General features: G+C 38.0%; 1 protein-coding gene and 1 pseudogene across 1 annotated transcript; both read right to left on the bottom strand.

Moving 5' to 3' along the window:
- Positions 1–289: 289 nt before the first annotated feature.
- On the bottom strand, positions 290–1,681 carry LOC120132952 (annotated as a pseudogene).
- Positions 1,682–4,522: 2,841 nt separating this feature from the next.
- LOC120132815 (transcription factor UNE10-like) lies at positions 4,523–7,798 on the bottom strand. Its single transcript, XM_039149502.1, has 6 exons — positions 7,475–7,798; positions 6,742–7,396; positions 6,557–6,652; positions 6,418–6,483; positions 4,918–5,292; positions 4,523–4,827 (listed from the first exon to the last, which is right to left on the bottom strand). The coding sequence occupies exons 1-6, from the start codon at positions 7,573–7,575 to the stop codon at positions 4,744–4,746; spliced, it is 1,377 nt and encodes a 458-aa protein (XP_039005433.1). The 5' UTR covers positions 7,576–7,798; the 3' UTR covers positions 4,523–4,743.
- Between the last annotated feature and the right edge of the window lie 3,936 nt (positions 7,799–11,734).

Raw genomic sequence — 11,734 nt, 5'->3', positions numbered from 1 at the left:
CACACGACACAAGTGATCAAGGTAAGAGAACTTATGCTAGTATCATTGTTGAGAAGGATAATCATAAACCAGAACTAGAATCTAAAATTTGAACATGAAATACACAAAAAAATTACGTTAACAAAATCGAACCAAATAAACAAATCTTTTATAATGATCCAATTTAATCTTAGTTATCATATGAATACATATAAACATTATTGTTTATACACCGAGGGTTCGTAATCAGTTCATGGAGACCAAGGCCCCCTCTTGCTTCAAGTACAATCTGTGTGATTGAATAAAAAAATTAAGGGTCAGAACCAACATTAGTAGTTGAACTTGAAACGATCCCAACTTGCAACCATGGAAATGAACTTCCACTCATATTGACGTCCTTTAGTTCACTTAGTTTTGCTAACATCATCGTACTGCCAGTTTTGGCTTCCTCATCTTGCTTAGAACTATGGCAAATATTGTTCTTGATCGTATCGTTGTTGTCAACTTGCAATTGCTGTTGATTATCTTCCTTTTCTTTGGCAATCCAGGGTTGCAAATAGACTCTCGGTGAAACATCAAAACTCGATCGATCAATGTGGTTCGGTCCTATGAGCTCGTTAGTTGAAGCAGGAAGATTGAGATCAAGCGGCTCAAAATCACCAACAAACCTAGATTTTTGGGTTTGCTGAATCTGGTTTACGTTATCTTGAAACCGATGTAGCTTAAAGAAAGAGGAAGTGTGATCAGCGGGTGGATTCGATGTGATCCAGTGACATCTTTTATGCCCTCCTAGTGCTTGTCCCGACGAAAATATCCGGCAGCATATTGAACATTCGTGTACTTTTGATTTCTTTTTGGATGTAGAGGCTAATGTACCGACTCGAAATGTTGGTGTAGATTTGATGGGGGGAAACGCGTCATGATCATCATTGGCTATACTATCGTCTTTACGATATGATCATCGAGCGGAGCTGCGGAACATCCCTTAACTTTCTTGTGACTAGCTCTATGTCCACCCAATGCTTGATGGGAATTGAACACTTTCTTGCATGTTTTGCACTCAAACAACCTTTTGGCTACACCATTTCCCTTTCCATAGGTACCCTTGGCCTACATGCAATGGGAGTAATGAAACTCATTGTGTTTCTCCTCTCTTCCTCTTTGCTAGCCGAAGTACAAGACTCCTCAGGCTCGGTAACAAAAGGAACAACAACGGTTGCATTAGATAGCATCATCAAGCAATTGGCAACTTCTAACTCTTCGTTCGATGCAAAATCGGAGATTAACAATCTTTTCCTCTTAGACAAGTAAACCGAGCCTCTCCTTGTCACGCCATTGTCGTAACCGTCTGACCCTCGTGAGGAACCAAGCGATTCAGCATCCCTAGAGCTACATTTACCATGCTCAAGAAAAGAATTCCATGAAAAGAACTCCTTGCCACAATTCTCACAAACCCTACAGCTCTTTAATCGATTAGGGTATGTTCTTAATCCGTAGATGGGCGTGTTGTCCGGTGGCACAATGTTCCCTCCTAAATTGTCTTCCCAATCGTTCACGGTGTCGTCGTCGTCAATGTACTGGCTCTCGTTGCGTATTCCATGCGTCCTCATGTGCCCACCAAGGGCTCTCCCACACCCAATCGATTGTTGCAAATTTTGCAGAAGTATTTGAACTCAGATTGTTGATCCACTATAAAAGCCATATTAGAAAAGAAAATCTGGGAATTGAATTTCAATGAAGTGAAAGAAGAATGGGAAAAGAAGGGTGAAGCTGTTTGTTCTTGTACAGTGAAAGGTTGTATGGTGACAATTAAGGGGACAAGACATAGTCCTAGTTTTTAGTAATAGTAATGGATTGGTTTGATTTTGTGGAGGAAAAATATATATGGACTAGAGAGAGGAGAGAGCTAAATGGATTGGAGAGTTTGGGTTTGAGGTGCTGGGGTGACAAGTGGCAGGATGAGAGGGTCAGAGACTTGGGTAAAAATACTAGGCTTAAAGAATGGATTAAGATAAAAATATTAAACTCGTTTTAAATTACACATATATTATTGAATTTTTAAGTGTGTATCGTTATATATTTAAACCTTCAATTGCTCCAATTATAGCATTAGGCTTTGGGTTTGATTTAATTATACCAATAAGTTGTTAACTTTTAACGATGCAACGACATGAATAAATTTTTGAGTGTATCAATTTTTCTGTCACTGTGATGATGTGAACAAAATGACGTCGTTTTGATATGACTATTGATGCTTAAAATGATGCCATTTTAAGCATTGAACTTTATGAGTGTATCAATTTTGCCACTAAACTTTTAAACAATTCACTTTTTGGCACTAAACTTCAGCAACTGCTGGCAACCAATCTTTGTCCTTCACTGATCGCCATTCACAGCAAAATTGATATTAAAATGTTCACATTCCATGCATTTTTTTCTCATCGAATTGGTTTTCCGCGAAACTCAATCAAAATCTACAAAAATTCATCTAAAGATTCAATGTGCTGATACTATGATCTCATTCGATGACCGTCTGATGATGCTAGTTTCAAGGTATGTTGTTCATCTTCTCGAAACTCGCCTTTCTAATAATTGAAGAAACACCTTGAAACCCTCAAATCTTATAAACCCCCCAAACCACTTAAAATTATGAATTTTTGGTTTAATTTCATCAAGTTTGGATGGATTTTATAGAAAAAAAATCCTAGGAAAAAAAGAGAAGTAAAATACGAACATTTCGATATTGATTTTATCACTAAAAGCAACCAATGCTAAGAGGTGATTTACTGTCCACTGCAACAAAAAAAGTGTAATAAAAAGTGAATTGTGTAAAAGTTTAATGGCTATAGACCCCTAAATGATTTTGTTTTGTTCATGTCATCATTTTGTTTGAAATTTAACGGCTTAGTAGTATAATTAAAGTTAAAACAAAGTTTAATACTATAATTGTAGCAATTAAAAATTCATTGATATAATGATACACTATCTAAAGTTTAGAAATGTATGGTGCATTTTACCCTAATTAATTATATATAAAAATTAAATTTTAAATCAATTGTTGATAAAAAAAATTATTACCCACATTTATTTCATTATCTTCTAACAACTATTAGTTCTTTCCTTGGTTCTTTACTAATCAACATTCCCTAAATATCCGATAAATTGAAAATAAGTTTTACGGTAAATATTATACTAAAAATCACTTAGCTTTAGTGAGTGTATCCTTTATATCACTCAACATTCAGTTACTTCAATTACAACATTAAATTTTAAATTTGAATTTAATTATATCATTAAGTCGTTAAACTTTAACAACATGATGATTTGGACAAACCTTTCCATAATTATGATGACATGGACAAAATAATGTTGTTTTGGCACAACTATTGATATCGAAAGTGAGTCATTTTAAGCACTAAATTTTAGGGGTGTTTCAATTTTGCTTTTAAAGTATTAAATATATTACTTGTTGGCACTAATCTTTTTGGGTCATAGCTCGCAATCAATTGTCCCCGTCACCATTCATTAGTCGAGGTAAAATTGGTATCAAAATATTCATATTTCACTTCTTTTTCTTTTCATTGGATTGATTTTCATAAAATCCACTCACATTCGACAAAATGTGTTTAAAGGTTGATGTGTTAATATTTTGATCTCATTTGATGGTCGTTCGATATGGTTAATTTTGAGGTATGTGTTTATGTTCTTGAAATATACTTTTCATTTTATTTAATTTCATCGATTTTGAGTGATTTCACGAGAAAAGTTATTTTAGAAAAAAATGAGTGAAACGACTGATAACGATATAATTCACTGCTAGCAGGGCTGAAATCATTTGACCCAACAGTAGCCCAATAAAATTTCAATAACTCATAATCGATCGGAATTAGACCAATAAAATTAACTTAACCGACGGGTGATTTATTCGAATACGTTAATTAAATAGACTATAGTCCATTTATGCTGAGAAATTTAGGTGGGAAAGAGGGTATAGATTTTTGGAAAAAGAGAAATTAGAAGAAAAGGAAGCATGTGGTGATCTCATCGTCCAAGCGTTCGAGGCTCCAATCATACACTCTTATAACATGATAAAGCTGCCTATCACATTCACGTCAGTGTTGTTTACAGCAGCTAAATATAAAATCTTATGGGTCCCTTGGTTGAAAAGTAGCCCAAAGTTTTCTAAATTTTTGTGCGAATGATGAACAAAATCGACTAATCAAAATCGGTCCCATCATTAATCATCCTTGATAACTGTTAAAGAAAATCTTCATAAAGACGACTTACCTTAAGATCATATATATGGTTCAGATTATCCAACAGGACAGAGTGGATGAAGAAATGGTAAATGGAGATATTTGTACGTGGGATCCCTTGGGGAAAAAACGAGTGGTGACTCCTAAATACAACTTGACAAATGAGTATCCAATCATTTAAATGTTCATCTTTTTGTGAACACCACACGTTAAGATGCCTCCTCTAAGACATGGGAATCTTGACAAAAAATACAGATGTCGATTGATTACCCACCATTCAATTACAGTACAGGTAGAGTACCCAATGATCAAGTTTAGGGTTCTTTTTTTTAATACCAAATGATCAAGTTTTTTCGGCTCATAGGAGTACTGATATTGATATTACAGATTCAAAGAGAACAATTGAAGCAACCGAACTACAATCCAAAAACCCTGTGCAAGTGTAAGAATTGAAACCCAGGTTTTGTTTTGATATATAAAAACGTAGCTGAAAGTAATGGCTTGAAGCTTAGCTCTTAGAACCAGAAGCAGGTGGTTGTTGCATTTGCTGATACATAGCAGCCAGCCGGCTGTAAGCATCCATGGTCATCGGCTGCTGCATCAAACAGACGATATATTCATAATTTAAATATAGACTGCATCATATGTATGTTATGTTATCCTTAAGACGCATCAATAGTACCTGTGATTGGCACGCCATGAATGCAGAAAGAGGGTCCGACTTTGCAACTGCAGCAGAGGCCGCTCGTTGTAGCCGTTCGCCTGAGCCGTCCCAGGAAGTCATGTTCATGAAAGGATTAGGCATAACGGGCGAGATGCCGGCGATGTTGGGACGCCCCATAGTGTTCATATCCATCACACCCATGCCCATGCCCATGCCCATGCCCATGCCCATCCCCATCCCCATCGCCGGTGCCATCATCGACATTTGGAGTTGCTGTTGCATTGCCATCGGCAACAGCATTGGCGGTATGTTCATTCTGTTCATCATTTGAACTTGTGCTTGCAGTTGTTTCAGGTAGTCAATCACTTCGTCTAACATTGAAGCTTTGTCCGTCTGTAATGGAACAAAAATCAAATTAACTGTCTGCACGACCAAGTACTAGACTTCAATTTATGTCCCACTATATTAGAATTGCATGCATGACCAACTCGCCAAGGCTCCTAATAGTATTAAATTACGATAGCAACACAGTGTAATGACTTCATCGTAACGTTTTTTAAATTTATCACAACACCACAACCGCAACATAAACGTAATTAGTTTTAAGAAAAAATCACGTTGTGACATCCGCAACCGCGATGGTAGCCGCAACCGCAATTCACTTCACTAAAAATGTGTATACCGAGCATATCAAGCATCCAAGACGAGGATCAAAATCGAAGGAATCTTCATAACTTTACGCCTAATCTCATATATGCCATGCCAGCTATTCTTTTACTAAGAATAAAATAGACAGTCTATACTAAAAAGCTAGTTAAGAATAACGACGATGCATGAAAGAGAATCTTATGTTTATATACGTATTTATTAGTTTAAAATGATTAGAAGGTAATATTTTTTTTTTGGTAGAAGTAACTCTCAAATTGCAACAGATAGAAAGTAAAAAAGCACCTTTTAGATTTTTTCAACGAAAAAACGATGGAAATCCCACCAAAAAGCTAGTAGTGGACAGGGCATCCAAGACCAAAAATGGAGAAACCTTCGCCACAAAATCATTAAGTTGACAGTGAAAGACTCTAGACTGCTGCAATTTATTCGTCAGTTTTTTTGTTCTTGTTTTTCTATCACTGTAGTATACTCTTACGTGGGTCCTTTACGCCTTTAAAGTTTGTTAGCAATCCATATAGATAAGCCTCAATCTCCTTTTCTCTTCAACTTTTTACAAAGTTATAATAGTTGGATTTCCTTTTTATAAAAAAAATTGTTTTTTAGGTATAAAAATAATATAAAAACTATAATAACATAAATCCGTAGTAAGTACTAAGAAGTATGTAAAGTTGATATCAGTTCCGATATGGAAATTTGCGGAGAGGAAACGACACATAAGAATTATTGATACAGCTACTGTTTACTGTTTCTTGTTTTGACCATTGCTGAAATTTGCAGTGATTTTTAGCCATTAATACTACCTCCGTACGTTACAACAACTGACGGAGCTGAGATAGAAACGTTTCGTACCTTGCTGGAATTTGGAACCAGCTTCTGTAACGTCTTCATCCTTTGGTTGATCTTATCCCTTCTTTTCTGGAAAATCACACAAATAATTAAATACGTACTTATAAACTTAATTATAATCTTCAAGGTGGAGAGAGCATACACGTTCGGACTGGCTATGGGTAGCAGCAGCTCTGCTCCTTTTATTTGAAGCTGAAGATTTCCCAGTTTCCTTCTTGTCTTCTTCAATTTCCTCCCTCTTTAACAATATTAACCGAAAGAAAAATCACAAACAAATATATATTTGTAGTTCCAGCATGAAATAACGGTTAAATGGAAGAACTTTACTTGGGCTCTACTGTGACAAACAGAGTCATGATCATCGACCGTCGTGGTGGCCTTGGTACAGTGCCTCGTCGAGCCCGTGTTTTCCCAGGAACCGAGGGAAGTAGAAGTAAAACCCACGCCCAAATCTTTGTCATACGTATCGAAAGTAACGTATTGGCTATCTCGCCCGAACGTGGCACTGGCGCTTGCACTTTGTTCCTTGCCGCTCCACTCAGGTGTTACGGGAACATCCGTCGCCTCCCGTGTCCGTTTCCCGGTAACAATTACTTGTTCATGTCGAGTGTCAGCCGGCACTCTACAGGATCCCACCAAGCGAGATCCTACGAGTCCTGATATGGATTCCATGACTTGTGAGTTCCGGTCCTCCGTCGACCTTTTCGAGCAAGGGACCAAAGCATCCGCCGCAGAACGGTGGTTGTCCAAACAGGATACAATTTCATTCCCACCGCCGTTAAGAGAAACCTTAAGATACGGCACGCGAGTGGCCTGGCTCACTATGGACTCCAAGGTGCCATTAGCCCGTGGTTTATCCCAAGGAGTGTACTTAGAAGGAGAGTTGGAAATCAATGGCTTAGCCGGTACACGTGTCGGACCCAAACTACGCATGGCTAGTTGGCCATTTTCCCATGTCAATTCTGCCACTTCATACTCCGACCTGCCAAGTAAATCACAAACATTAATAAACCGAACAATTTAACATCAAATCTTTAGTTGAGATCATCGCGACGCTTACATGTGACCCTCGGGAGCAGAGAGGTTGGAGTTAGAGCGGAGCGAGTGGTGCGTTGCGGCATGATTATCTTCCAGATCCCAACTGGGAACGCACTGACTCATTTTAAAGAAACTATTCTTGTTCTGGAACTAGACGTTGCTGCGTTTGGTTTCGACGTGCAACAAAATTCATGTTTCGAACAAGTATGTACTCATATAAACATCAGTGGTAAAGAAAGATAGTAAAATGGGTTCCCTAGCTTTTATCATAAAGGAGATAAGAATTATCACAATCAATTATAGAGAGAGAATGATTCTGGTCCATATATGTATATAAATGTAATGCAAACGGGAAGTGATGCTTGAAATAAATAACCAAAATAAATACGAGATGATGATGGGTAACTGGACTGAGGGGTTGTTTGTTTGGTTCTGAATGAAATCATTCAGCGTTGAATGTTGAACCGTTCAACATTCAGCGTGTTTGTTTCTCACCTCTGAATGATTCAGTGCTGACTGATTCAGCAAAACAGTGTTGAATGATTCAGCACAGAAGTACATTCTGAATAATTCAGAGCTATTATCAAACAGCATGTTACATTCAGAGTTTATTTATACAGAACCTCTAAATTATTCATACTGAGCCTTTGAATCATTCATTCATCGCTTAAGTATTCTGAAGTAAACATCCGCCCCTGAGTCTAGCTAGCTAGCCGGCTTAATATATTCTGATGGCGGAGACAGCCACAGGAAAAGAGCCCAAATAGAGACTTACAAAAGAAATGGGTAAAGTACATGGAAGGTCGTTGATCTACATTCAAATAACCATTTTGATCACTAAACTTTTATAAAGTTATATAATGATCATGAAATTTATCAAATCATTATAAAATGTTCACTGCAATACTATAATTAATTATAATTTCAATGATCATTTTATAATATTTCAATAAAATCTAATAGTTATTTTATATTTAATAAATTTAATAACTATTTTATAACTTTCAAAAGTATAAGGATCAAAATATATATTTTAACATAGTTCAGTATCTCTCATTTACTCTGACCAAAGAAAATTAAAGAAAAATATAAACAAAATGGAGTGAGTTGTGGAGCGGGATAACAGTCCAAAGGACATGTAGCCGGGGGCGAGTCAAAAAGAAAAGAGTTCCATTTTCATTATTGTTCATCAATTGGAAATAAAGACAAACCGGGCACTACGATAAGACGTGAAAACACCCGATCCCATTCCGACCTGAATATGTGGAATCGTCTTGCGCCATATGAACTGAAATTGTTCGGGAGACATGGTAAAAGAACGGTAAAGAAAGAAATTTTGAAAAAATAGCGGGGCAGATAACATTCTTACTCAATATGTTATTCTCCACGCGAACTACACGATCCCGTAGCGGGACTTTAGCCTACGTGGGATCCATCACATTAACATGTAGTATTTTGTTTACTCTACCCTCACTACAAGATTCCTGAGACACATTCGCGGGGCAAATAACTAGAATACTTAAGTCTATTTCCTTCCTTTCTTTATGCAACCCGTCAGCGCACCTAAAAGCATAAGAGGAATAATTGTTATACTACAGCATTTTAGCACCTTTATGCCAGTTGAGGATCTAAATGTTCACTTTTCCAGAGGCCCAGATCAGATCAAGAGGGAAAGTTTTCCTCAGAATCTAAACGATTTGCTATGATAAAGCCAGGGAAAAAATTCAATCAATCAATTTGAGGCAATCACTCTTATTTTATTGGTGTGAAGTCTGAGCTAAAGTGAAAGAAAAGATAAATAACTCCATTTAGTTTGAGGTTCACGTGGTGTTGTTATCAATGGGTTTAGTCGGATGCTCAAGCTCTACTTGATAAGGGGAGTGCTCAGTTTCAAGGGTAGCTACAAGGCCGTAGGATGTTTGAGGATATGAAGTAGTCAAGCGAAAGCTAGAGGCCTGAAAGTCTCAGAGGAAAGCTCGTGAGAAAGAATAGAGTTTGGGGTTATATTGTATCTCAACAATCATCGTACGAGGTCTTGTCTTAAAGTCTCGAGCATTACCGATCGGAAAGCTTATGGTGGTTTGGTTTGAGATGAAAACAAAAGAATTTCAGGATAGCAGAGGAGCATGCATTAAATGGATACTTAGTCTGCCCTCATAATATTCGGTAAGTGGTCTAAAGTATAACAGGATGAAAGTCTTCGCCGCCTAGGCAAAGAGTCTGAGAGTGTTACCATAGCTAAAGCGTTCGTCTCCAGGGATCACAGATGTCCAGTGTCATTTCGTTCGATTCTTTCGGTACTATACTAGGGTTAGGAAGAGATTAGCGATGCATGTCTATCATTGCCCTGTTTGAGGATTAGATCCTCGTGACCCCATGCTTGATTATGGGTTAATCCACCCCAAGTTTAAAGTGAACTTGGAAGGAAATGAAAGGGAGGAACCTATTTCCAGCACGAGCCAATTTGATAACGGGGAATAAGATCCTTTGAGCCTGATGGTAAGACCAGTTATTTACACAGCCTTACATCACAAGGCTATACAACCTAGAGTTGCTTGATGCAATGCCTTATTTATTCTTTTTCATTTTCAAGTGGATGAGATCGGGCGAGACCGGTCCCCGATGAGACTTGACGTTTGGCCCAGCTCGATTGCCCCGCCTCATAGTCTCATAGAACACCCGTGCCGCACGAGTCAAAAAAAGTATCGGAAGAATGTCATTGTCCAATTTTGTGGATTAATTGTTGGCATCTAGATTGACAGGCTTCTTCAAGCATAGTAACAAGGTATTCTTTCACACTTGGCTTGAATTGTGACAACAATAAAATCATGCAAACGGTCTAAAGTGGCTTGCACCCCTATCAGTTAACTGAAATGCCTGTTAGGGCTATTGATTGCCTCTCTGGAGGACTGACACTGGCTCGTAGGCTTTACTTGCTTGCAAGAACTTCAGATATCTCTTTTGCCTTAAAGAATCCAATTGCAACTCACACCCTAAGGTAGGCAACTAACTCAGAGGAGGGCTTGATAGATACAGATAACCCACAACGCACTCGTACTAATAATATGATGTTACCCTTAGGGGCAGAGACTAGACACAACTTACCCCCGGAGACTAGGCAAGACGAGCAGGGAATTGGTCGAGATCAACAGCAAGGGCAACTACTATTTCTATTTAGTTTTCTCTCAATCTCAAAGTGCGGACTTCTTTGCTTGAATATTTCGAGCAGAAAGAGTACATAGGACCATTGAATCTATTGGGGCGGCAAAGCAAAGCTCGAGTGTTACGAGAGGGAATTTATAGATTGACTTAGTGTTCAGCCTGAGCATAATCAAAGGCATTAAGCTTTGTCTTCTCTTCTGTGGCTTAATCCAAATTTCCTCTTTCCTGGCCTTGCCCGCTCTTTAAGAGATGTCGGCTTGGTTGAAACCTTGCGAAGGACCAAGCAATAGAACGTTATGGGTAGTTCCAAAGAAAATGACTGATGGTGTAGCCAAGTTTAATAAGGAATATGAGATGCTAGTCTTGGATTACGAAGAATCGATGGTTATTACTCTTTAGTTTTCTTAGAGAATGACTGAGAAGTCAGGTAGCGAAGACTTATGTTATGCCATTGAATGTGTTGTCGAAAGAACGTATGGGAGGATAGAATACCCGAGACTTGCTATTGGAAAGAGCTCATTAGAGGCATTCCACTTCCAATGAGATGTCTTAGGCTTCATGATGGCATTGAGATGGCTTTTCTCTGTAGACATAGTCTAGTAAGGAGGGAATGATATAAGGGATTCAAAGGAAAAGCCTCAAGTAGAGTTTAGCAATAAAAAGAACATTGGAACTAAGGAATCCAGCTGTTATTTCACTAGATACCAGAATGAGGGAAAAAGAGGTAGCATAAGGTAGTTTCAGTCACCCTAGAAGAAGAAGAGCTATTCTGCTTAGCAGCAGAAAGGAGAGATGGGAATGGAAATTACTTATTCAATGCTGAAAGAAGGCAAGTGCAATCGATTTCGTTGTTGATGCCATAATCGCTCTTTATTTAAGAGTATTTTCAAAGAGAGGTAAGGAAGAATGGAGTTCACCCACCTTTATAAAACCCAGAGTTCAAACGTTGCTCAAACCCAAGGCTTTGAAAGACCAGACACAAGGGCATTAAACGTGCCAATGAGTTAGTTGTTGTCAGAAAAAGTGCAACAGCCATAGGGTAAATCCCTGGACCCGGTTTAAATGATTTGATCCAAAGTATCATCACAAGAAAAAGCTCGTGCCACTTAAAATAATATAC

This window comes from Hibiscus syriacus, unplaced genomic scaffold, assembly GCF_006381635.1.
Source record: "Hibiscus syriacus cultivar Baekdansim isolate YM2019G1 unplaced genomic scaffold, ASM638163v2 tig00110570_pilon, whole genome shotgun sequence".
Classification (NCBI taxonomy): Eukaryota; Viridiplantae; Streptophyta; class Magnoliopsida; order Malvales; family Malvaceae; genus Hibiscus; species Hibiscus syriacus.
Note: the sequence above shows the minus strand (reverse complement) of the source record. Positions and strands in the feature narration are given on the sequence as shown.